At 41.5% G+C, this 26,564-nt stretch overlaps 3 protein-coding genes across 17 annotated transcripts in view; 2 read left to right on the top strand and 1 right to left on the bottom strand.

Moving 5' to 3' along the window:
- The window catches only part of BBOF1 (basal body orientation factor 1), a 56,643-nt gene extending 34,476 nt beyond the window's left edge, over positions 1-22,167 (top strand). For 4 of the 8 annotated variants that reach the window (XM_045060211.1, XM_045060213.1, XM_045060215.1 and 1 more), the window contains one exon: positions 22,066-22,167. In XM_045060211.1, coding sequence (XP_044916146.1) covers positions 22,066-22,152 — 87 coding nt within the window. In that variant the 3' untranslated portion in view covers positions 22,153-22,167. Of the gene's footprint in view, positions 1-5,767; positions 6,046-14,158; positions 14,310-19,390; positions 19,439-20,029; positions 20,135-22,065 lie in introns of those variants that run through there. The other 4 variants (XM_006932987.5, XM_019833285.3, XM_006932988.5 and 1 more) reach the window with 4 other exon arrangements.
- ALDH6A1 (aldehyde dehydrogenase 6 family member A1) lies at positions 160-23,725 on the bottom strand. Of its 2 annotated transcripts, XR_006599787.1 has the most exons (13): positions 23,552-23,725; positions 15,191-15,247; positions 13,530-13,604; positions 13,194-13,355; positions 12,909-12,987; positions 12,186-12,488; positions 11,081-11,202; positions 8,670-8,859; positions 8,293-8,474; positions 6,270-6,449; positions 5,904-6,002; positions 2,610-2,694; positions 160-2,204 (listed from the first exon to the last, which is right to left on the bottom strand). XR_006599787.1 is itself a non-coding variant. In XM_003987821.6 (12 exons), exons 1-12 carry the CDS (start codon positions 23,708-23,710, stop codon positions 2,100-2,102), a joined length of 1,713 nt encoding a protein of 570 aa, XP_003987870.2. In that variant the 5' UTR covers positions 23,711-23,725; the 3' UTR covers positions 160-2,099. The 2 variants fall into 2 exon arrangements, 1 of the variants encoding a protein (XP_003987870.2); XM_003987821.6 differs by lacking the exon at positions 2,610-2,694.
- A 345-nt stretch (positions 23,726-24,070) lies between these two features.
- Positions 24,071-26,564, top strand: part of LIN52 (lin-52 DREAM MuvB core complex component) — a 107,201-nt gene continuing 104,707 nt past the window's right edge. For 2 of the 7 annotated variants that reach the window (XR_006599788.1, XR_006599789.1), the window contains exon 1: positions 24,071-24,214. Coding sequence is in view for 5 of the 7 variants with exons in the window: in XM_019833292.3 (XP_019688851.1) it covers positions 24,184-24,214 (31 nt within the window). In the remaining 2 variants the exon portion in view is untranslated. The remainder of the gene's footprint in view (positions 24,215-26,564) is intronic. The other 5 variants (XM_019833292.3, XM_006932985.5, XM_045060226.1 and 2 more) reach the window with 3 other exon arrangements.

Consider the following 26,564-nt stretch of genomic DNA (forward strand, 5'->3'; position numbering starts at 1 on the left):
GTTCAGGTCATGATCTCACAGCTCATGAGCCCACATCTGGCTCTGTGCTGGCAGCGCGGAGCCTGCTTGGGTTTCTGTGTCTCCCTCTGTCTGCTCCTCCCCACTTGCACTCTCTCTCTCTCAAAAATAAACATTTAAAAACAAAACAAAAAAGCCAGGTTTTCTTTTTAAGAGCTTTTTATTTGTAATTTGTTATTCATAATCAATTAGTACAACATAGGATCTGAGAAATTTCAAATGAGGCCACACTAAATTTTTAAGATGCTATTAGCATGAATACAACTGCATATTTTTTTTCCATATAAGAAACAAGAAACTCTTTTGAGTAGCAAGTAGCTAGACAAATGAGTTGATTCCAATTAGAGCAACACAATTCTGATGAGTCAGTATTTTTACAAAAGTGATTTCCCTTAAATATAAGGAAAACATAGGAATCTCTGGGATTATATTTAATTCCAGTTGGAATTTAGACAATATGAGCTTTCATTCAACCCAGCCTATAGTTGTTGGATTGGATTAAGTATTACTATTAGTTGCCAGCTGTGATAAGTAGAAAGAAAATAAAGGGCATTCTATTATCAAATTATAAATTTTTATTGCCTCATATTTAGGAAGGCAAATCCAAAAAAAAGAAACAAAAACAAAAAAACCCCAAAAAACCAATAAACCCATTAGGGTCATAAATGTATTTTATTAAGGTTCCAGTCACCTTAAACGATTGAAGATTCTGACACTCTATCCAGCAGTGGTAGTATTAAAATCCACAGAGTGCACAAATGTTTTCAAAGTTTTCATATCCTTAGTTCACTGAATCACTGCCATGGAGCAGATTAGCATTATCCAAGTGACTCATGAGGGAGCAGAAAAAATAAATGACCTATATCATCTGGCTGAGGACCAAAGACTATTGTATCAGAGCCAGCAGCCGTCTCTTAGTTCACTGTGTAAAAACTATATCCGAAAAGACTTGATTCGGTTGGGAATCTGTTTTTTTTAGCTCATCAGTTTCTGTTCTGACATAAAGTTTAGCTATACCAAAAGAAAAGGCGTAAAGACACTTGAATATAATGGTTGCAGAAGAATCTGTCAAAGCATTTCTTTTTTACTATTTCATGTCATGAAGAGCCTTGAAATTTCTTAGGCACCAATGAATTACTCTACATTAAGAGTTCTTTCGTTAAAAATTATCACTAACGAGAAATGCAAGCAAGAAGAAAGAACAATATAAAAAATTCAACAAGTAATACCTGGTTACACTTACTTAAGGCAAGACTCTTGCACACTTTCATGGCTAGAATACCCCTTGATTTCTGGCCCTAAAAACCTTTTGAAATAGTGCTCTTAAAAAACTCCATTTGCATCTGAATTAATGACTGAAGCATTAATGAATGTTGAAGCCAAATGTGAAATTTAACACTTGGCACACACAACAAAAAGTTGATTTATCCAGTACATACTGAGGTATCCTTGAGAAGTGATTTTTAAGAAGTAGGAACAGTAACAATGATAGAATTAGTAATTAGTGGTCATGAATCACTAGGACAAAGTGGCATTTAGCAGAAAAGAAAGCAGTTGTCACAACCACGGGATAAGTAGAAATGGATTATGTCCTTCATAGTGTGGGATAAATGACAGGCTCAGGAAAGCTTGGCAGAGGGGTCTCCCCCACTGCCATTTATGTAGGGCTGTGTTTGAGGATCAACCAAAAGGTGAATTAATTTCTGTCCTGTTTCCCCATCCAAGAAGTCCTCTTCCAGTTATTGGAAGATCTTCTTTACATACACTATCTTCCCTTCCGCAAGTCATCAGAAAAGGGGAGAACTTTTAAAAATAACCTAAGATCTCATTCCATATAAGTGTTTCAGAGTTAACAAAAGTTACCTCAAAAACCAAAGTAAGGAGCAAGTGAAAATCTGTTTTCAGAGTCAGACTAGGAATCTCCCCAGAACAACTTTGCAGGGGCCAATGGTCTTGAGAAAGGTCTTAATTACCAGGTATTCCAATCCTAGAGATCTGATCTGAGCAAAGTTGGCAAATGAAGTTGGTCAAGAACAGAGGGAGATTACTCAGGGTGGACTGAATCTGGAACAAACTTGTTTCTAACGGCCCATGGTAGGCATGACTACAGCAGGTGAGGAAAGAGTAGCATCTTCTTCTTTCCACTGAGAAGTGATGGTCTTTAGCTGAGTGTAGAATTGGATGCCCTAAAGAGAACAAAGGAAAAAAAAGAGCATATATTCCTGGGGGTTTCATGATTTCTCTTTCAATCAGCTTTTGAAGGAGGTGCTGTAAAGCGTTACTAATGTTGCCACTTGAGGAGCTGGTGCAACCCAAATCCAACATATTGCTCATGAGATAATCTATTTAACACATTTAACACAATGCCTGGCATAGTAAATAAATAGTCAAACCTTACCTATTATTATGCTGAAACTAGTCAAGAGGATCTAAATGGCAAAACTGAACAGTGTAATCTGTTAAACTTGTAGTTCATTCTATTCCTAGAGCTGAATGTGTGCTCTGAGATATGAGGACCTGGCTCAAATCCTGCCTCTCCTCCTTATTGACTGCCATGTAACATTGGGCCTTATCTGTGACCTGTGGCTCACCTCGCTGTGAGGGGAAAATGAGATGACCTTCAAACGTCCTAGCAAAGTAACTGCTGTTCAATAACTGTTAGTTTTTCTCTCTTTTCTGTGAAGAAGAAAAAGGCATGAAGGGATAGAATACATATTAGGCCATTTCTGACAACTGTCAGTGATGCTAAAGTAGTAAAATCCACAATATCTTACAAATCTAAAGTAAACTGTCTGATACTACACACATTCACTTCTAAAGCACCTGTAATGTGAACCAAAAAAATTCATATGTAAGGCTTTATATATAGTTTATTTTGTAAGAATAGGCTGGAGCAAAGGAGAATAGACTGTGCAGATCTAACACACAAAAAACTAGCAAGCTAGAAAGATAATGTTAGAAAAAACCACAAGGGCTTCTTTAAAATACTTTTCTAGAATTATTTGACAAAATCTGGGCCATGTTAATATATATATTAAGGGCTTTAGAGTTATTATATACTTTCAATATAACTAAAGTTGTCATTTTATTATGAGAATGATTCTTTCTTGTCTATTTTCCAGAAGAATAAAAAGTAGCAATTTTTTGAGAGAAGGAGAATATAAAGGGGGAGGGGCAGAGGAAGAGTGAGAGGATCTTTTTTTTTTTTTTTAATTTTTTTTTTTTTTCAACGTTTATTTATTTTTGGGACAGAGAGAGACAGAGCATGAACGGGGGAGGGGCAGAGAGAGAGGGAGACACAGAATCGGAAACAGGCTCCAGGCTCTGAGCCATCAGCCCAGAGCCCGATGCGGGGCTCGAACTCCCAGACCGCGAGATCGTGACCTGGCTGAAGTCGGACGCTTAAACGACTGCACCACCCAGGCGCCCCGAGGATCTTTTTTTTATTTTTAATTTTTTTTTTAACGTTTATTTATTTTTGAGACAGAGAGAGACAGAGCATGAACGGGGGAGGGGCAGAGAGAGGGAGACACAGAATCTGACACAGGCTCCAGGCTCTGAGCCGTCAGCACAGAGCCTGACGCGGGGCTCGAACTCACGGACCATGAGATCATGACCTGAGCCGAAGTCGGAAGCTTAACCGACTGAGCCACCCAGGCGCCCCGAGGATCTTTTTTTTAAATTAAGCTTTTCGTTTTTTTAAACTCTATTTATTTATTTATTTATTTTGAGGGGGGAGGGGCAAAGCAAGGGAGAGAAATTTTTTTAAATTTTTAAAAATGTTTGTTTTTGAGAGAGAAATAACATGAGCAGGAGAGGGGCAGAGAGAGAGGGAGACACAGAATCTGAAGCAGGCTCCAGGCTCTGAGCTGTGAGCACAAAGCCTGACATGGGCTCGAACCCATGAACTGTGAGATCATGATCTGAGCCGAAGTTGGACACTTAACTGACAGAGCCACTCAGGCGCCCTGGGAGAGAGAGGATCTTAAGCAGGCTCCACGGCCAGGGCAGAGCCTACTCAGGGCTTGACCTCATGACTCTGGGATCATGACCTGAGCCAAAATCAAAAGTCTGATGCTTAACTGACTGAGCCACCCAGGCACCCCAAAATAGCAATTTGATTACCTAAGAATTTAAGACTTCAAACTGTATGGGGTCAGTCTTTGCCTCTAAGAAACCTCACTTACCAGGATGACTTAACAGTAATTAAACCAAGCCAGGGAGAAAAAAAAGCAATAGTTTTACTCTGCTTCCCTCAAAAGAAATTTTTGTTAATAGAATCAAAGTAATCGATTATGCAAAAGCTGTGACTAATGTGCAAACTGAATAATCTGCCTCCAAATAACCAAAATGTTTTCCTTTTTTTTTTTTTTAAATGTTTATTTTTTGAGAGATAGAAAGAGAGCAAGCAGGGGAGGGGCAGAGAGAGGGAGACAGGATCAGAAGTGGGCTCTGTGCTGACACCAGTGAGCCTGATGCGGGGCTCGAACTCATGAACCTCATGATCATGACCTGAGCCAAAGTTGGCCGCTCAACTGACTGAGCCACCAGGTGTCCCCCAATATGTTTTCTTAACCAGCCGGCCACACTGTTACATTCTGCTATGCAATGCTACTGTTAATTTTTTTTTAAATTAAAGTATAAAAGACAGTCCTGTATAGAAAACATGTAGTTTATTACTGAAGGTTCCAAAATGGCTGTATCTCTGTGGGGTTACAAAGAACTTTCACTAGCCCATTTGTTAAACACATGTTTGGGCACCTGCTCCGTGCAAGGTACTGCAGTTAAGTAAATAATTACAATGTGATGTGTTCTTATCTTGGCTTACACAGCCCTACAGGATTCCCCCTGCCTCTCTAACCTCATCTCTTACCACTCTCCTTCTCATTCACTCTCTGTGCCCCAGCCCATTTCTGCTATTTGAACCTGCCATGCCTCGTCTTAGGAAATATGCATCTGCTGAAGTATGTGGTAACAATGGTGATTTGATCTTCATAAACTTATGAAATATAAGTACTATTGTTATTCTCATTTTATAGATAAGAAACTTGAGACACAGAATATCCCTCAAAGTCATGCAATTAATAACAGGCCAAGCTGGAATTTGACCCCAGGCCATTCTGTGCCAAATCTGCTTTATTTTTTTTGTTGTTCATAATGTATCCATAATGCCTAGAATAGTTTTGGTACAAAGAAGGTATTCAGTAAAATTTTTATAAATGAAGGGGTGCCTGGGTGGCTCAGTCAGTTAAGCACCCAACTTTGGCTAAGGTCATGAGCTTGCATTTTGTGAGTTCAAGCCCTGTGTCTGGCTGTGCTGACAGCTCAGAGTCTGGAGCCTGCCTCGGATCCTAGGTCTCCTTCTCTCTCTCTGCCCCTCCCCCACTCACACTCTTTCTCTCTCTCAAGAATAAATGAACATTAAAAATTTGTTTTGTAAATGAATAACTTACAGGAGAAAAATGTGCAGTGGGAGGACATGGGGGCATTCCCAACCCAGCACTGAGGAAGGGGGTGGTGATAGTCGGAGGTGATTTTCTGGAGGAGTCAGTCCATGATTCAAACTTAGACAAGCCAGATGATTAAGACTAAGATGAAAGAGGAGAGGCAGGAGGAAAGGCTCTCAGAGGAAAGGACATACGTAAAGGCTTGGACTTCCTTATGCTCTTTCCCCAAAACTTTGCTGCCTTGAGTTAGTCAGGGAGCAGCAGCTTTGACGAAATTTTGTTGTATTTTAAATCTTCTCTAGGGAACATCCTGATAAGCATGGCTGAACAACTTATGACCCAACAGAAGCTAATGTCAGGGCCTTCCTTTCAGAATCCTTGTTCCTGAGTATATTCAAGAAAGTTTCTTAGAGGAAAACAATATTTTCTTAAAGTTACCTGTTTGCCATAGAAATTGGTGTCTCCTCTGAAGGAAGATCGAGAACCGGTGAATGAGAACATTGGCAAAGGCACTGGAATAGGGACATTTACCCCCACCTAAAGCAGAACAAATCCACATAAATAAAAGGACTCAAACAGAGGAACTTTCCATTTAGAAGCACAAATGCTTGGCATCAGACAAACCGATTTTAAATACCCCAACTTCTATCCCATTCCTTCCTGTATCCCATGAACTGTGATTCCTGAGGAAGAAATGGGGCACTGTAGGAAATCAGAGGCGCAGCAACCGATCACTTTGCTGTTTCCCTTAGATAGTAAACAGTATACGAGTACAAGAATCTCCTAAGAACTCTGTTCACAAACCTGTCCAACATCCACCAGGTGGGAATATTTCCGAGCAGTGGCTCCATTGGTGGTGAAGATGGCGGTTCCATTTCCATATGGATTGTCATTTACAATCTTGATGGCTTCATCCAAAGTGTCTGTCTCCAGAACCACAAGAACTGGACCAAAAATCTCCTCTTTGTAACAGGTCATAGTTGGCTTCCAGGAGTGATGCATCCAGAAAAGAAGTCAGTATTTTAGGCTTATCTGGCACTTTATTACCCACTGTTTACATGGACAGTTTTCATGTTAGTAACCTCTCTTCATTTTAAACCACCTTTTAAAAAAAAGCCCTTTCTTGCTGTGTTCCATCTTTGAAGCTACCAATCATATAAACAACTTGAAATTCCCATTAACTACAATTACACTCCTGCCCTTTGAGCACTGTATTTTTAGGTCCCATGACCCATCACTAGCTTCCTCTTTTATACCTGTATAACTTGTTTATACAATTGTTGTTATGAAAAGTTACATGAAAATTCATTTTTTATAAATCAAATATATATATATATAATTTTTGTTTAATGTTTATTTCTGAGAGAGAGAGAGACAGAGCACGAGCAGGGGAGGGGCAGAGACAGAGGGAGACACAGAATCCAAAGCAGGCTCCAGGCTCCAAGCTGTCAGCACAGAACCTGAAGCGGGGCTCAAACCCACAAACTGTGAGATTGTGACCTGAGCCTAAGTCAGACACTTAACCGACTGCGCCACCCAGGTGCCCCTAAATCAGATAGATATTGAAAATAACATTGGGACACCTGGGTGGCGCAGTCGGTTAAGCGTCCTACTTCAGCCACGTCACGATCTTGCGGTCCGGGAGTTCGAGCCCCGCGTCAGGCTCTGGGCTGATGGCTCAGAGCCTGGAGCCTGTTTCCGATTCTGTGTCTCCCTCTCTCTCTGCCCCTCCCCTGTTCATGCTCTGTCTCTCTCTGTCCCAAAAATAAATAAACGTTGAAAAAAAAAAAATAAAGAAACCCTGTACTAAGTTTTCTGTAACATAAACAATTCATTCTCATTCATTCCCTTGCCTCCCCAAATGAGTCTGTACATTTATATTTTGATATCAGGTCACATTAAACATTCAAAACATCCTTCACCACTGTAGCTGGTCAGCTGTGTTTGTTGCTATTAAGTGGATTTTTCCTCAATGGTTTTGTGGCAAGAGATTTCATAATTTCTACAATACTTACATTCAATTCTTAATTATTCAGGATTATAGTAGGTATAGTGGGGACATAGGAACTTCAAAAAAAAGCTTCCTCATCTCAATTTAGTCATTAATTTTAGCTGAGAGATTTGTGGAGTTTTAATAAATAAAAATTGAGAGATCAATTATTTTTCTTTCCTCACTTTCTGGAGAAGAGACAGCTAAATTTGGGGCACAGAGTAGGTACTCAGTAAATACTGGGTGGTCAATATGTTGATGGAGACACTGTAATAGCTATAAACTAGACAGCAAGGAGCAGAACGAAAAATTAATATTAAACAGATAAGTAGCAAATACAAGATAGGGTTGGCAAAATATAGCCAGTGGGCAGAATATGGCTTGCTGCTTATTTTTGTACAGCTCACGAGCTAAGAATGGTTTCTGTCTTTTAAATGGCTGAAAAAGAAATCAATTATGACATATAAAATTACTTAAAACTAAAATTCCATTGTCCAATAAAAGCTATGGAACACAACCATATAATGTTAAAGTGCTTTCTCACTAAAATGCCAAGAGTGGGTAGTTGTGACACAGACTGAATATCCTTGCAAAGCCAAAAATGTTTACTATCTAGCCCTTTATGGAAAATCTGCCAACCACCGGTATAGTGGAAGGAGGCTGGGTGTCAGGATAAGAGGATCATTCAGACTCTAAATAAAATAACGGACTAATCCTGGCAAGAGATGAGGTCTCAGTCATTAAATGTCTTCATTTGGAGGGATGAGATTCCATCCACAGCCTTCAAGGTACCTTTAGTGCTTGTATGTGTGAAATAAATGAGCCAGAGTTATTCACCTTGACATTTGAGATGATGGTTGGTCCAACAAAGTTGCCATTTTCATAGCCTTTCACTTTAATTTTTCGACCATCAAGGAGGATAGAAGCTCCCTCCTTTGTTCCACTATCAATCAGATTACAGACTCGCTCTTTGGCCTGGGGGGTGATCAGAGGGCCAAGATCAGCTCCAGGCTGGTCTCCTGTAAAACAACACAAAAGTATTTAATGTTTTCACTAACATATATTATGACTGCTAACTATGACAAGTACACTATAAAGAGAGGAATGGTTAAAGAGTAGACATGATTACTCCCACTGGCCAAAGCCAACACTAAAACCAAGAGCTTAGTGCCACAGATGCAAAGTCTAAAGGAGCTAGGCAGATAACTGATTACCTGCATTGACTCTCAGGTTTTTGGCACGCTCCACCAGCTCTGGCAGCCACTTCTTAGCTTCTCCTACAAGGATTGCTGTGGAAAGAGCCATGCAGCGCTGACCAGCAGCTCCAAAGGCTGCCCCAACCAGCTGGTTCAGGGTATTTTCCTTATTGGCATCTGGCATGACTACTCCATGGTTCTTGGCTCCCTAAAGGAAATACAAAAAGTACATGGATCTTCCTTGGCAAAATACAACGAGGCTAAGAAACTAAGCAAAATCTGAGATTTCAAATAATTTAAGGAAAGAGAGAATTTACCCTTTGTTGTTCTGAGGCTAGATTTATTATCATTTTGATACTGCGAAATCTTGATAGCATAGAGTAAGTCTCCAGGTTACTTTTTTTCTACTTTCTTAGCTGATAAGCTGTTATATGTTTATTTAGATCAAAACCATTACCAAAAAAACAAAACAAAACCTCCAGTCACATAATCACATTCAGTCAAACTGACAGACTAAATACTGCACCCAGGAACCAAGAAGAACTCCCTTCTCTTTCCTAAGTTAGACAGGAAACAGTCTATTGTCTGCTGGGATTTCCAGCTATAAGAAGAGCAATGTGAACAAAGAGCTGCCAGTATAATACCGGTGGTCAGCTGAGTGGCGAAATAGGTGGACCTCTTGATACACCATTTCTGGAAAGAGGTTCCCCAAATTGGCTTGCTTCTAGATACATAGCCTCATAAATTTCTTTACTAGGTAGGATAACATGGTCATTTCTAAACATATGTTTCCAAATACAGTAATCTCCCCTTATCTGGGGTTTCACTTGCCACGGTTTCAGTCACCCAAGGTCAACTGAAGTCTGGAAACTATGCCTCCTAACACTTTGCCACAATGCCCACATCATTCATCTCACTTCATCTCATAAGGTAGGCATTTTATCATCTCACATCATCGTCATAAGAAGGGTGAGTAAAGTATGATAGTTCAAGAGACCATATTATTAAAAACATTTTTTTAACGTTTATTTATTATTGAGAGACAGAGTGACACAGAGTGTGAGTAGGGGAGGGGTAGAGAGAGGGGGAGACACAGAATCTGAAGTAGACTCCAGGCTCTGAGCTGTCAGCACAGAGCCTGACGCGGGGCTCGAACTCACGAACTGTGAGATCATGACCGTGCCGAAGTCAGTCGCCTAACCAACTGAGCCACCCAGGTGCCCCATCAAGAGACCATATTATTATAGTGTATTGTTAAAATTCTATTTTATTATTAGTTATTATTAATCTTTGTGCCTAATTTATAAATTAAAATTTATCATTGACATGTATTTATAGGAAAAATATAGTATATATGGAGTTCAGTACTATCCACAGTTTCAGGGATCCACCGGGGGTCTTAGAAGGCATCCCCCACAGATTAGGGGTGACTACTGTACAACTATAGTTGAGTGCATGGATACCATGTTTGCTATTTAATTTTATCCCATTACACATAATATACTGTTAGACACAGAATAAACTCAATAAATATGTAATGAGATGGGAGTGGCTTAAGTCAAATTGGCCAAAACACATTCACCAGGAAAAGAAATAAGTGAGCATATCAGGAACTGTTTCTAGGCCTGTGCATAGGTGGCTATCCTTTCTGCAACATTAACCAAAGGGTGAGAAAGAGGCAACTGGATTTACATTTAGTATCAAAGAATTACTATGTACTTGGCAAGGAGCTAGTAAGAGAATAGTAAAACTACGCAAACAAGTAAACCATACTCACATACAGGGTATTTGGCTCCTTCTAGTACCTTAGATAGCATGGACTCTTAGGAAGAGCATATCTGACATTATAGTAGTTGGGATATGTGTTGAATGGAAGGAAGGAGAAAGGGCTAGAAAGGTATGAAGGAAGAAACAAGGCCAGAACTAGAATTCAGCTGCTACTGCTAAAGCCAAAGAATTTGAATAACATTCTTAATGAGAAAGGTGCTCTTTGTCACCAAGATAAAGTGTCTAAGATAAAAAGTAATTAAAGTGGCTTAGGATAAAAATCATTACCAGGTTCATGGTTAAAAGGAAGACATTCAGGATGAAATGGGAATAAAGACACATTGGCATGACAGTGGGATAGTAATGCCTCGGCTGAAGGGCTGTTTGTAGGTAATTTTATTATTATTTTTTAAAGTTTATTTATTTTGAGAAAGACAGAGAGAATGAGCAGGGGAGGGGCAGAGAGACAGGGAGAGAGAGAATCCCAAGCAGGCTCCATGCTAGCAGTGTAGAGCCTGACACAGGGCTCAATCTCACGACCGTGAGATCATGACCTGAGCAGAAATTAAGAGTCGGACGCTCAACTGACTGAGCCACCCGGGGAACCCCTGTAATTTTAATACATATAACAGATTTGGGGGGAAAAACGAATAAGAAGTCACCATATTGGCTTGAACTCTCTTGCCATGTCTTGACCCTCTCTCGAAGATGTACTCTCCTGCCTGGTTGGATCCCACAAAGCTGATTGCTTTGATATCCGGATGATCACAAATAAAGTTTACAGCTTTAAGAAGAAAAGAAATGATTACCACAAAGGAGCAAATGTCCGTGGGCTTCTCAACATGGCAAATTTGCCTTTTTCCATTGCTATGAATGAGAAGTTTCTATGCTTCTATTTTTCTAGTTTCGATTCCCATTTTGAAGTTCTTTCCTTTCTCTTAAATTCTTTAAACTACTATTTCTATTTAGCCTCTTCCCTTTCATTATTTTTCTCATTTGTTATACCTACTTCTAACTCCAAAGGCTACAACTCCTGTTTTCCTCCAAAATAGCAGCCTTTTAATACTCAACTCTTCCTTTTATCCTTTAAGAATGTGGTATTTCTTTAACTGTTACTATATACTGGGACTCTCAGATACTACTGTGCTGTCATGTGAGCAGCAATATAGCATGATTTAAAAGTAAAAACCAGAGTTTCCCTGGGTACTGACAGTCTGGCTTTGATTGTTTCTAGCAAATGACTTCATTTCATTAAGCCTCAGTTTCCTTACCTGTAAAATGGAAAAACAATAGTATCTACTGTTTATAGGTTTCATAAACCTAAGGATTGTTTATAACACTCCTTAAAGGAGTGTTATAAAGATTAAATGAGATAATATATGAAAAGCACTAGAAACTGCCTGAAACACAGTAGTGCTTTTTAAGTGTTAGCTATTACTATGTGAATTAGAAGGCCTTCAGTCTCTCTGAGGTCTATAAATTTTTCAGTATAGAACTGCAAACATTCTCTTTTATCTCTTTTGTCTTGACCTAATCCGTATTTCTTTGTCCCAATGTATTCTGTAGGGCCAGAAGCACTGCTACTCCCCAGTCAGTTTCCTTAGCATACAGGGATGGCAGTCAACAAACATTACCTTCAAACATGGAGGTTACTATCAGTAAATCCCTTCCTCCCTAGGTTCCTCATCCTAAAATATTCCTTCACCACTCAACACCTTGATTTTTTTTGGTAGCCAGATTAAGTGCCATGTACAGAAGGGCAGTTACCTTCATGTTGTCCATGGATGATATTTAGTGTTCCATCTGGGGCACCAGAGTCCTGGAACAACTTAGCAAGAAGCATGCTTGCTCCAGGAACTCGCTCTGATGGTTTCAGTAGGAAGGTATTTCCACACACTATGGCCATTGGAAACATCCACAGGGGGATCATGGCAGGAAAATTGAATGGAGCAATGCCTGCGCACACCCCCAGAGGCAGACGGTAGGAATAAAGGTCCATGTCTTTGGTGATGGATGGCATAGTCTCTCCCAGCAGGAGGGATGTTACACTGCAGGCATGCTCAACCACCTCTGCAACAGAGAAGCAGTCAGACCACCAGCTCTCCACTGGGCACTACTTAGCTTTGTCCTGCTCTAGTCAGCCCTGTGACAGAGAATGGCTCATGCCAATGACACACAGCAGAAAGATCGACTTGCCCGTCCATGTGAAGGGGCTGAGCAAAATGAGATTCTCCAAATAGGAAAAAAAAAAAAAAAAAAAAAAGAGTGAAATGCATATATCTACTGAACGATCAAGTAAAATAAATGAAATAAACTGATCCCATAGGTACCTAAGAAGTATTGCCATTTTCCACAAGTATTAAAAAAGATCATGGGATAGGAAAATCTACATGGAAGAAGCAACCTCCCGTTCCGAGATCTTTGCCTCCCATCTTCCTTTGCTCCTTCCCAAAGGGTTCCTGAACTCCCCGAGAGGGACTCCCAGCTTACGAAGGCCTCGGAATACATCTCCTTCAGCATCAGCAAGGGTCTTCCCTTGTTCCAATGTGATTAACTTGGCGATTTCTTTCTAGAGAAAACACACACAGAAACCAAGGCAAAGATGTGCCTCCTTTTAGTTCTTAGGTAGCCAAGGAAGAACAAAACTGGGGGAGAAGTAGTATAAGGGAGAGAGCCATGATCTATGTCTCTGCATTGTGGAGTTACAAGGGCAGCTAAAAGGCCTTCTGCATCCTAGGCAACAGCTTGGAAAATAACACCATTCTGATTTCTTACCAAGTTTTCTTTAATGAGTTGTTGATAGCGGAGCAGGATCTGCTGGCGGCTTAATACTGAAGTGTCCGCCCATGCGGGAAAAGCACGTTTGCAGGAAGCAACAGCCGTGTCCATTTCGGCCTTGGTGGCCAGAGGAACATGACCAATGACCTCATTGGTGGCCTGATGGGAAAGAGCAGCACATCATATTTTGCCCCTTGCCTGCCTTGTCCATTTTTCACCTAGTCATAGAGGCAGCACTATGTACTTCACGACAAACACCCAAGTCCCTAATTTCCCACCACGTTCCGAGAATTCTAGACTAGTCAGTTTAAATGCCAAAGTAGCTTTGCTTACTGGGTTGTGGATGTCAATCCATTTGTCACTTTTGGATTCAACAAATTTCCCATCAATGAAGAGCTTTACAGTTGGCTGGAAAATAAAAACCCCACAAAACTTGTATTAGTGAATTGTTCCTCTCCCTTTCACAAAGAGGAAGGAATTCAGGGTTGAGAGTGAATCTTCTGTTCTCTAGAAATGCTAACACTAAGAAAGAGATATACAATGTGCTTGTCTATAGTGTTCATTAAGATGTGGCCGAGCCTCTCAATACTGTGATTTCTCTGAGGAAAAGTCCCTGCTAATCACACAGTGGAACTTTATGTTGCTGTGAAGCACCGACTGAAAAAGCAGCAGATTCTGTATTAACAAAGATTAGCTAGTTGACTTGTTCACCCAGCTGACTTTTTGTCATGTCACCATGAGCATGAATTACACTTACGATTAAAAGACTAGAGCCAAAGTCAGACACTTAACCAACTGAGCTACCCAGGCACCCCTCTGTGTGTGGTTTTTCTGAGAAGTAGCTTCCTTACATTACATTTTCAAAGGAGGCTGTGGACCAAAAAAGGCGAAGGACTGCTATGTTATAGTGTGTGCATGCTTTTAAATAGAAAGGATTTCAAGCACCTGTCCTTATGTGTTAGATTTTAGGTACTGCAAATGGCTGACAATTCTGTGAAAACAACTTTAAAGATTGTGAAGAAGAGGACAACTATCTGGCAGGATCAATAAACCCTCTAGAAGCCATGAAAATGTTTGTATTTTTTGACATAGTAATCCTACCTCAGAAGGACGATAATCTAAAAGAAGGAAAAAACTATATAAATAAATGTTTGTTTTATAATATTGAAAAAGTCAATCAGTTTAGGTGTTATATGGGAAAATTTTTAGTTAATTCAGGCTACATATACTTGATGGAATATTATGCAGCTATTAAAAATCATAACTGTAGGGGCGCCTGAGTGGCTCAGTTGGTTGGGCATCTGACTTCAGCTCGGGTCATGATCTCGCAGTTTGTGGGTTTGTCGGTTTGAGCCCTGCATTGGGCTCTGTGCTGACAACACAGGGCCGGCTTTGGATCCTCTGTCTCCCTCTCTCTCTGCCCCTCCCCTGCTCACATGATCCCTCTCTCTCTCTCTCTCTCAAAAATAACAACAACAACAAAAAAATCATAGCTATACGGGACCTGTGTGGCCCAGTCAGTTAAGCATTTGACTTTGGCTCAGGTCACGATCTTGTGGTTTGTGAGCTCAAGCCCTGTGATACGGGGCCTGTGTGGCCCAGTCAGTTAAGCATTCGACTTTGGCTCAGGTCACAATCTTGTGGTTTGCAAGTTCAAGCCCCGTGTTGGGCTCTGTGCTGACAGCTCAGAGCCTGGAACCTGTTTCGGATTCTGTGTCTCTATATCTCTGCCCCTCCCCTGCTCATGCTCTATCTCTCTCTCACTCAAAAATAAAACATTTTGAAAATTAAAAAAAAAATCACAGCTATAAAGAGCATCTTGCAATACTGAAAATGCTTACGACATATAATTAACAGAATTTAGATAAGAAAACCAAGATAGAAGGTTTCACATATACTCTGATCACAATAATATAAAGAAGATAAATGGGAATACCCCAAAATTATACTGTATTCCTTCTCAGAAGTAAAACTTTAGTACCCAATAAACTTACCACTGAAGAAGAAAAGGAGGATGCTGGGTACCAAGTGGAATTCACCTTGGAAGAGACCTGTGAGGTAAAAGAATGATTATTTTGATAAATGAGAGCAGAAAATTATTAAAACTTGGAATGGCTACCATATGCTTAACATTACACTAGTTACTACGGGCATACGAAAAATGATTTGGTGTTTGCTCCCAAGGGTCATATAGTCTTTAAGGAGAAAAGATAACAGACGATGAGGTACGGCAAACTATAAGAAAATAATAAATCATAATGATCATGTCCTCAGTGTCCAGGGAAGTCCTGATTTAAAAGGTTTTGGTGGCTCAGTCAGTGAAATGTCCAACTCCTGACTTTAGCTCAGGTCATGATGTCACGGTTCATGGGTTTGAGCCCCACATTGGGCTCTATGCTGACAGTGCGGAGCCTGCTTGGGATTCTCTCTCCCTGTCTCTCTGCCCCTCCCCTGCTTGCTCTCTCTCTCCCTCTCAAAATAAAGAAACTTAAAAAAAGTTTTTTTATTGGACCATATTTTCCTAATTTTTGGCCTGGAAAATGTAGTCACCACAAATCTTAACAATATGAAAACTCTTAAATGGTATCCAACACAATCGGGTGTCGAATATAAGATAGCATATAACCAAGTGTCAAATGTAAGTGTAAGTATTTACATGCCCATATAAATACTTGAACATAAATGTTTATAGCAGCTTTGTGAAAGCCCCAAACTTAGCAATAACCAAAACCACTGGATGGGTGAATAGGGAAACTAATGTGGTATATCCATACATTGGAATAGTACTCAGCAATGAAAAGAACTATTACACATGCAGCAACTATAGCAATTATAACTGGGTAAACTGGATAACTATAGCAATTATACTGGGTAAAAGAAGTCAGACATGCAAACAGTATACACTTTATGATCTCATTTATATAAAACTAGAAAATGCAAACTAATCTATAGTGCTAGAAAGCAGATCAGTGGTTGCCTGGGGATGATGGAGGAAGTGGAGAAGATGGGATAGGAAGGTAACTTTTTGGGGTGACAGATATGCCCATTATCTTGAATGTGATGATATTTCCACAGGTGTATATAAATATAAAACTTGGGGTGCCTGGGTGGCTCAGTCAGTTAAGCATCTGGCTCTTGGTTTTGGCTCAGGTCATGATCTCTTGGTTTGTGAGTTTGAGCTCCACATCAGGCTCCATGCTGATGGTGCAGAGCCTGCTTGGGATTCTCTCTCCTTCTCTCTCTCTGTCCCTCCCCTACTCCTGTGCTTTCTCTCTCTCAAAATAAATAAACTTAAAAAAAAAAACCACGAATATAAAACTTATCAAATGGTATACTTTAAATATGTAGAGTTTATGTCAATTTTATTGCAATAAACTTGTTTAAAAAATGCCACATGTACCTTATAGGAAAAGAATGTGTTGTATAGGTAACATTTGATAGGGTATAATCAGCAGATTGGGGAGAGGGGCCAGTTACAATAAAATAACTTCATTTGTATATATGCTATAGAAGTTGATTTAAGAAATATTCAAGTCAATTAGGGATGGGAAGTAGAGGAAAACTGTATTCTAAAAATCTTTTATCTTGTCTGAAGACAGACATGTTTTTACTTTTTATTTTTAACGTTATTTTTGAGAGACAGAGTGTGAGCAGGGGTGGAGCACAGAGAGGGAGACACAGAATCCAAAGCAGGTTTCAGGCTCCAAGCTGTCAGCACAGAGCCCCACACGGGGCTCGAACTCATGAACCATGAGATCATGATGTGAGCCAAAGTCGGCACTCAACTGACTGAGCCACCCAGGCGCCCCAGAAGACAGACATGTTACTCAAAGGGTTTGGGGCTGCATGAAATGCAAGAATTTGTTTGTGTTCCTGCAGTACTATCTAGGGGAAAGGGTGCCAGTCCTTTGGGCCAGCAGAAGATTCTTCCAAATGCCTCATCTACTTCCTCTCCCATTCCCCACAAAAATTATTTCCAATCATCCACACTCTTCTAGAGCCCACCATGTTTTATTTATAGGCATGTTCCCAACATCAACATGGTACCTCGTACATAGGAGGTGTTTAATAAGTATCTATGGAACAAATGAAAGGTCTACTGGGTGGCTGACTGCCCCCAACCAAGACTTGGTTAGGTGTCCCTTTTTGGACTCCCATAGCAGCCAGTACTTCCCCTATCAGGTTTATCTGTCTGTGCTGTAGTTGCCTGGTTACTTGTCTGTTGCCCAAAAGACTTGAGTTCCATGAAGGTAGGCACTGCATCTGTCTTGTTCACCTACTTTACAGTTATTGTGATCAAGATTGTCCAGATATGGAAAATAGCAAGTTGTTGGTGCTAATTCAACGTTACTATTATATTATTATAAATACTTTTTGCTGTGACTCCTTGCTATTTGGAAACTTCTCTTATCTCCTCACTATTATGTCTTTTCTCCTTGCCACAACTCTGTCTTCTCACTACTTAGTTGTTCTTACTCCTTGCTATTTCAAAACTTATTCTCTTAAAACTTCCAACCTTGCTGCTTCCTCTCTCATTCTCAAAAGCTGACCTTTGTTTTTCCTACTTCAGAGGGAACAGAAACCATCAGATGAGAACTTCAACTTCCTACTAGCAACCCTACAAAACTGACCTATACCCATCCTTTTCCCCTCCTTTTCGCTTATAAGGGAGAAGATAGCTCCCTTATATAAGGGAGAAGACAGTCAATCACAATCACAAGCTCTGTGGGGACAAAGTGACTGGGAGACTGAAGCGTACAACAAGTATCTATGGACTGACCAATGAGGCACCTGTCCTCCAACTGAAGGCTAATCTGCGCCTGTGCTCTAAAGCCAACTTTTCCCACTACCCCAGACACCTCTACCAATGATCCTTTCTTTTCTGAAACTTAAACCTCTCTCCATCCAATAGCAAGGATTCTCTATACTAATTACCTTTATTTCCTCATTTCCCGCTAACCCTTCAATCTACTCCAACCTTCATGACTAAACACCAGTGACTTCCTACATCCCATGGGCTCTTCCCAGTTCTTCTGTACTTAACCTTTTCCCGCCCTTTTCACCAGTCTTCAGTATGTCCTGATATCATCCTCTGCTCCCTGGCCACTAACAATTCCATTTCCTCAAGACTTGGTCCTAGGCCTTCTTTTCTCATTCTGCACATTCTCCTCAGGTGATTTCATCAACTCCTGTAGCTTGATTATCTAGATTCCGATGATGCCCAAATCTAGTTCTTAGCCAGCTTCCTCTTCAGATAATAGCTACCTAATTGTCTTCACCACACCTCTATGTGGATGTTATTTAGGTACATATTGAGAAAGCTGAACTCCTCATCTTCCTCTCACCAAGCTGCTCTGCTTTCTATATCCCGCTTTTCGGTGAAGGGGACCACTATTCACCTTGTTGCCCAAGAAAAAACCAGCATGTCACCCTAACTCCTCCCTCTCTCTCCACAGTGAATCAAATCCTGGCAATCGGTCCTCCTAGAAGTCTCTGGAACACAGCCTTTTTTTCTCTATGCTGCCTGCCATCACTACAGTCTATACCATCACTGTCTCTTACCTGGACTTCAGTAACTGTTTCCTTACAGGTCTCCCAGACTCCAGTTTTAAGCTTTCTGAATCTAGCTTCCTCCCCCATGCCAGAGGGGCTTTCTAAGACACAAATCTGGGCAGATCACTCCCTTGTTTAAAAAGCTCCAATGGCTTTCCACTGTTCTTAAAGGCTAATCTTGATGTTGCTTAGAAGACTTCCCATGGCATCTTTACTTTTCACAGCTTGCCACTTTCCTCCTTGCTGTCTATGTTCTAGGCATTTGGAACATGTTTTGTGCTCTTTTTGCCTGTATACATGCTGCTCCTTCTTGCATGGAATTCTGTTTGCTTGACTCACTCCTATTTCTTATCTCCCTACTTAGCCATCACTTTGGGTGTCAGTGAAGATCAGTTTTATGTTTGCCAGTAGGAAGTTGAGGAAGTTCTCAACTGACGGTTTCTGTTGCCTTTGAAGTAGGAAAAAAAAAAGGTTAACTTCTGAGAGTGAGAGGGGAAATAGTCAGAAGCTTTTAAAGTCACAATCTCAAGTTTAGGTCAAGCACCTGATTATACAGCTCTTACAACACCTAACTTCCTCCATTTCTTATATCATATTATGGAATAACAGATTGTTTAATTATTAAGTCTCTTTCCCCTTAGGTCACTAGTGGCTGTGTCCTCAGCTCCTGGCATTGTTCCTGGAATAGAGTAAGCATTCATTAATACATTTGCAGAATGAAAAACTGAGTACTGGCCAAGCAATCATTTGGTATTCATCCTGTTTCATGTTTACTCTCTTACAGGGCAGAAAATGCACAGATCAGTCAACTTGAGGATGCTAGGCCACTTAGTTTTATTTTTTTACTTGCACACAGCCTCCTTGCTGCCAAGAGGGCATAAAAGGCATTGCATCTGGCATAATAAAACATTAGCACATAATTTTTGATGGGTTGGATCTCCTATCTTTTCTTCATTTCCTAAAAAGACATTCATTACCACTGTTGTTAAACTATCCTGCTTCCAGTCACACCAAAATTCTTCCTCTCTAGATGTCTACCTCATACTTGTTTCCTTTATCAGTCACTCCCTTTCCCCTTGGCTGAAGGCCTGCTAGTCTTGCAAAACTCAAGCTGGAGCCAACTCCTTCTGGATTTTTTTCCTGAATTGTACAGATGGAGTATGAGATAGTTTCCCTACACCCCTGCAGTACTCTGTGCACTCCTACTGTTAGTGCTTACTATTGCATTACAATAGGGGAGCCTACAGTGTGTGTCTTACTTAATCTCTCTTTTCCCAAAGCCTGGGGACAGTACCTGACATAGAAAGAGAAACCAAGACTTACGTCCTGAATTCTCAGCCCCATCAGTCACTAGTTGGGAGATACTGGATCGGCTTAAGTGTCAGGTATTTATTTCATTATATTCATGAATTCCAATCTTCACAAATATTCTTGAAACTAAAAAGTGGTGTTGCGAGGATAGAATGCAAGCATGACTGTGAAGTCTGTACTCTTTAAACCACATCACCGAGGCAAGCCACTGAGTGTCTTTAAGACTGGTTTTCTTGGGGGGTCTGGATGGCTCAGTCAATTAAGTGCCTGACTGCTGACTTTGGCTCAGGTCATGACCTCACAGATCATGAGTTTGAGTCCCACATTGGGCTTTGCACTGGCAGTGTGGAGGCTGCTTGAGATTCTCTCTCTCCCTATCTTTCTGCCCCTCCCCTGCTCGTGCTGTCTCTGTCTCTCTCAAAATAAATAAATAAACTTCAAAACAAAAAAGACTGGTTTTCTTTACCTCTGAATATGCTAAACCCATCATAAGTTGAAAATACATTTAATATATCTAACCCACCAAAAGAACATCATAGCTTAGCCTAGCCTACATTAAATGTGCTCGGAACACTTACATTAGCCTACAGTTCTACAAAATCATCTAACACAAAGACTATTTCATAAAAAAGTGTTGAATATCTCATGTAATTTACTGAATGCTGTTCTGAAAGTGAAAACCAGAATGATTGTACGGGTACAGAATGCTTATAAGTGTATCAGTTGTTTAACCTCGTGATCATGTGGCTGATAGAGAGCTGTGACTCCCTGCTGCTGCCCAGCATTCCTCAAAAGTCTCATACTGCATTTTGCTGGGGGGTGGGGACGATAAAAATTCAAAACTTGGAAGTACGGTTTCTACTGAATGCATATTGCTTTCACACCATTGTACAGTCAAAAAGTCTCAAGCTGGGGTGCCTGGTGGCTTAGTTGGTAAAGTGTCTGACTCTTGATTTTGGCTCAGGTCATGATCTCACAGTTTTGTGGGTTCGAACCCCAAGGACAGCTCTGTGCTGACCCTGTAGAGCCTGCTTCGAATTCCCTCCCTCCCTCCCTCCCTCCCTCCCTCTCTCTCCCTCTCTCTGCCCCTCCTCTACTCACACACTCTCTGTCTCAAAATAAATAAAAAAAAAATAGTCGGGGTGCCTGGGTGGCTCAGTTGGTTAAGTGTAGGACTTCGGCTCAGGTCACGATCTCATGGTTTGTGGGTTTGAGCCCCACGCCGCGCTCTGTGCTGACAGCTCAGAGCCTGGAACCTGCTTTGGATTCAGTGTCTCCCTCTCTCTCTTCCCCTCCCTCACTCACACTCTGTCTCTCTTTCTGTCTCCCAAAAATAAATGTTAAAAATTTTTTTGTGATTAAAAAATTTTTTTAAGTCTTAAGTTGAACCATTGAACGTCAAGGACTATCTATACTTAAAATTACTGAAAACAAGGGCACCTGGGTGGCTCAGTCAGTTAAGCATCCAACTTTGGCTTAGGTCACAGTCTCACGGTTCATGAGTTCGAGCCCTGCATTGGGCTTTGTGCTGAAAGCAGGGAGCCTGCTTGGGATTCATTCTCTCTCTCTCTCTCTCCTCCTCTTTCTCTGGCCCTCCCACACATACTCTCTCTCAAAATAAACTTTAAAAAAATTACTGAAAACACCAACTCTTTCCTTTACAGACCCTTTTGATGATCCTCTGAAATTCATGACCCCCAGAATCTAGACTACCTTTTTTTTTTTTTTTTTTTTTTCAGTTTGAGAGAGTTAGAGAGAGAGGAGCACAAGCAGGGGAGAGGGGTCAAGGGAGAGAAAAACAGAATCTTAAGTAGGTTCCACAGTCGGCATGGAGCCCAATGCAGGGCTTAATCCCACGACCCTGGGATCATGACCTGAGCTGAAATCAAGAGTTGGATGTTCAACCAACTGAGACATCCAGGCGCTCCTAGACTACTCTTTATCAAAGTTTCATGTTATAGTAACTCCTCTTTGGCTAAGAATTACTGTTTATGTTCTTTTCCAGGTCAACTCGGAAGTTTCTTCAAATGAATCAGAAAATAGTGTCTGTTTCCAAAATAAAGTGCATAGAAAGGGAGATTCCTCTCCTTGATTCAAAGCACAAAATACCTTCTTAAGGCCATCAATGACTCACTGTGATGGTGGGGAAGCAAAGGAAAAAAACCAATTTTAGTAAAAGATTTCAAGGATAAATTGGTAATGGAAATTATAGGGTAGAAACTTTGTATCCCTACTATAAAAAAAGGTCCTAGAAAAACAACTAGGATCACAGCAAGAAATAGATGAGTGAAGCCAGACTATCTGACAAACTTTTCCGGTCCATTCTCCTCACTGTCCCGTTAAAAAGCATTTAAACATGAACCTTTACTGACTTTGCTAAGAATTTAAAAAATGCATTAAGTTTCTGCAGTAGAACTCAATGCAACCTGGTAAGTGCTATTATCTAAAAGCCCAGCAATATAGAGGAAGAAGTTCCCAGGCTGGATGTAACAAGCAAAAAGGGCAAAGCTGTTTCTTGTAGGTTGGAGAAACTTTGCCTGCAGTAAACCTTGCCTAAGTACTTGCTGGGTTGTGAAAACTGGGGAAAGGCTATGAACAGAGTTAGAAACCACCCCCAGGCATGCAGAACGGACCCAATCCCCACCATGGACAAGTGTGAGGTTGTGTTAGCACACTCAAAGCTGACTTTGGATTAGGACCTTGGAATTAACACTTCTTGTTTATTTTCTACCACCCATTTTAGAGTTGTTTATCACCTCATTTTCTATCACTTTTTTTTAGATGTTTAGTCCCTTGCATATGCTTGGAACATCTGGTAGTATAACTATGTGTCCTTATTTACCACCAACAAGAATACTGTAACTTTGCTAAAAGTTTAAATGAAACTCTTGGCAAGAAAAGGGACAGCCTACAGCCTGTGGAAAAAACAAAGAGCCATAGCTAGGTTAAACAGCTCAGCAAATAACTGCTTTGGGGAAAACCTAGTGTACATCTTCCAGAAGGATATTCAAAGTTCATTCACGGACCCTCCCCTTCGTGTGCTTCCTTTACCACGGATTAGACAGTGAAGTAGGGTGGGGGGAAGGGAACAATCTGGTCCCTCTGGGCAGGAGAAAGAGCTCTAAGAAAGGTGACCAGAAAAGGGAGTTTCTGGAAAATAAGGTGAGAGAGGTGACTGGCACAGAGGTGAAAAGGAAACACGGTGAGTGGACCAAAGTAAGTGAGGGCAAGTGAGCGACTGCAGGGACGGACAGGGCTGGGGGGAGGAGAGTGCGCCAGAGACAGAAAGGGAGAGCCTCCAGAGTAAAAGGGCAGAGAGCCAGGGGGGACAGTCCAGGATGCAACGAGGGCGGATGAGAAGTGAAGACTGGGACAAGGCCTCACGCGCCGGGTGGGAACTGGAAGGTCGGCTAAGAAGGGGTTGGCTCAGAGAGTGGACGGAAAGGACCCAATTCCTAGCTTCGCCGTCCCTCGGTAGCACCCTCACTCGCCTGCAGGATCCGGGTCCGCACTGCTGCCGCCGCCGCCACCGCCGCCGCCATGGTCCTCAGCTGCCTGCAGTCGGCCTCCACGAGCCCCTGCTGCGGGTGACTCCCTAGAAGCGCCACGGCTGCCAGGCCCAGCCCTCCCAGCCTGCCGCACTTCCTCATTGGTGGAGAAGACTATTTCCTCTAGCCAATCACGCACCCTAACACCTTACTGCACTCCTCTCAGTCCCGGTCTTGGAGATACGCGATTGGTCCGAAGTGGAAGAGCCCTAGCCCCCTCCCAGCTCAGAAAATTCGGTTGGCCGAGGTAGGAAAGTCGCCACTGACTTGAGTACTCTGTATTGAGCACACGGAGAAGACGCCCCCTAAACGGGAACCCCGATTGGCCACAGGTACGACGGCGGTCCCACCCCCTCACCGAAGAAAGTAAATAAGACCCTTCAAGAACTTTGCAGTCGCCGCACCTCATCCACTGTGTGAGGGGGTGTGGCCAGCACTGGAGGCGGGGCTAGGCAAAGCTTGCCTATGGGGCGGGGAAATGAGACAGGGCTGCAAGTTGGGGATAGGGGTTTCTCTCTGGGGGCGTGGCTTATGGATCCTAGCTTTCCCGCCGACGGTTGGCCACGTCACGTGACATGGGTTGGAAGATGGCGTCTCCCACAGACGGTAAGAGCCGGCATAGAGACCTTTCGGCTGCAACCTCCTTCTTTGCTCTGCTGGTGACTTCCATTGTCTGCCTGCCCCTCGAACTTACACTTTTGTTCTTGAGCTCCAACCCTTTCCTTTAGGCTTCTTTTTCTTAGGATGCGGGTGTGTCTTCAAGCTCGCCTGTTCTTCACAGTAGCTCCGGAGGTGCCCCGTTTCCCCTCTGCGTACCAAGCGGGTGGAGGAGGGCACCCTCGTGGGGCCCATTCCAGGCGGAAGGTCGGGGTCGCTCTAGCCCTCCCTTCGCCCCATTTGGGTGAGGCAGGGCCGAGGAGGATATACTGCTGGGGGGAAATGTGATGCTTTAGTGTAGTTTTCTTCTCAGGGCACCCCATGGAAGGGTCCATTCTCTCTTCTTTTTGAGCATCTGGCAAGATTCGTTCAAACCCTAGCTGGGGTTGGTGGCCGACCTCATTCCCGGAATTAAGCCACAAGCAAAACCTGATATTCTCCTGTCTCGGTAGATTGGGACCGTTGCCCTGTTTTGGTCCCTTCCGTCTTGGTCCCTTCCCAGAGAAAGATGAGAATTGAGCTTCTCGTAGTCATGCACTTATCTCATACTCTCTTGCTTCTCCTGTATGTATTTCCTCAGGCCCAGTGAGTGAACGATTTCTGTCTATATGTTGTCTAAGATACAAGTCACTTCAGATAGCAGTTAAGTGGTTTTGGTATATCCGCATTCTTCTGCACTCCATTCTGCCTTATTTATGATTTTGCAGTCATTTCTGAACTCACTTAATTTTTGCTTCTACCGCCCCCATCCTCAAGTCCATTTCATTGATATGTAGTTTTCTCAAACACATTTTGTGTTTGGAAGAAATCTTGAAAGTTTATTTCAGAAATGAGGAAATTGAGGCCAGGAGAGCTATTACTGAGTTTCCACTGTATGAAAGGCAAAATGTTAGGTGCTTTGGGGGAGGAAGAGATTAATCAATCATGTAAATGCTTTTGTACTTTAAGGTCTCATTTTAGATCACTTCCCAGAGAAGGTTTCCCAGAACACAGTATCTGAAGTTGCCTCTCTTCACTGTTATTCACTGTCTCACTACCTTCACTATCAGCATAATTAGTCTGTTAATTTTGCCCCTTTCATGCTAGATTATAAATTCCAAGTCTGCCTTGTTCATGGTTGGATCCCAGAGTTTAGCACAGTGTCTGGCAAGCAGACCTTCAATTAACATTTTATTTTTAATCAATAATTTACTAGTCTTGGGTTTCAAGTTTAACTTAGTCTTAAGTTTTTTGAGCACAGGTACGTACTGTATAAGAAATTATGGGTGTTCAGAGTCAAAAAATATTCCTTCTGCCTGGATGCTCTCTTAAAATGTCTTTCTTGCCAGAAAAAACAAAAAAGGACATTTATAAAGTCAACTAAGGGAATGGGTAGTTATTGTTTAATAGGGTACAGAGTTTCAGTTTAGAATGGTGAGAATATTCTGGAGATGGATGGTAATGATGGTTACACAACAGTGTGAATGTTTTTAATGCCACTGAACTGTACCCTTAAAAATGGTTAAAGTGGTACATTTTGTTATGTGTATCTTACCAGAATTTTTAAAAAATCAGCCAAGTGATAGAAGTAGAAGTAATTGCTATTCAAATTTTTAGTTTATGGGGCGACTGGGTGGCTCAGTAGGTTAAGTGTCCGACTTTGCCTCAGGTCATGATCTCGTGGTTCACGAGTTTGAGCCCCGCATCAGGCTCTTAACTGACAGCTCAGCACCTGGAACCTGCCTCAAATTCTGTGTCTCCCTCTTTCTCTGCCTCTCTCCCACTCATACTCTGTCTCTCCCCCGCTCATGCTCTGTCTCTCTCAAAAATAAATAAAAATCATTAAAAAACTTCTTTTTAGTTTATTACTAAGTTGTTTTTATATTTATAAATTTGGAGATTTTAGAATTGTGTTGCTTGTATTTTGTTTTTTTCTTGTGTTCTCTATTTTTTTTTTTTTCCTTTTTTTGGCTAGGAAGAATATTGGAAGCATTGTTTTCCCTTGATCTTCTAGCCATCTCCATAGTCACTCTATTTGCACACTTGATTTTTCAGTTTTCATGCTTATCTTTTACAGAATTGCATTCTTCACCTAATCTTTTCCTTTTAATCTGACAAAATCATGTTGAGCACTTTGAACTTAAATACAGCTTCTAAATAAGTATCTCATCCTAAAATATTCCACTGCCTAGCTTTCTCACTATTTTAAAAGTTTATTTATTTTGAGAGAGAGTGCGTGTGTGAGAGAGTGGGGGAGGGGCAGAGAGGTTGAGAGAGAATCCCAAGCAGGCTCCACCCTGTCAGTGCAGAGCCCAATGTG

This window comes from Felis catus, chromosome B3 (genome assembly GCF_018350175.1).
Source record: "Felis catus isolate Fca126 chromosome B3, F.catus_Fca126_mat1.0, whole genome shotgun sequence".
NCBI lineage: Eukaryota > Metazoa > Chordata > Mammalia > Carnivora > Felidae > Felis > Felis catus.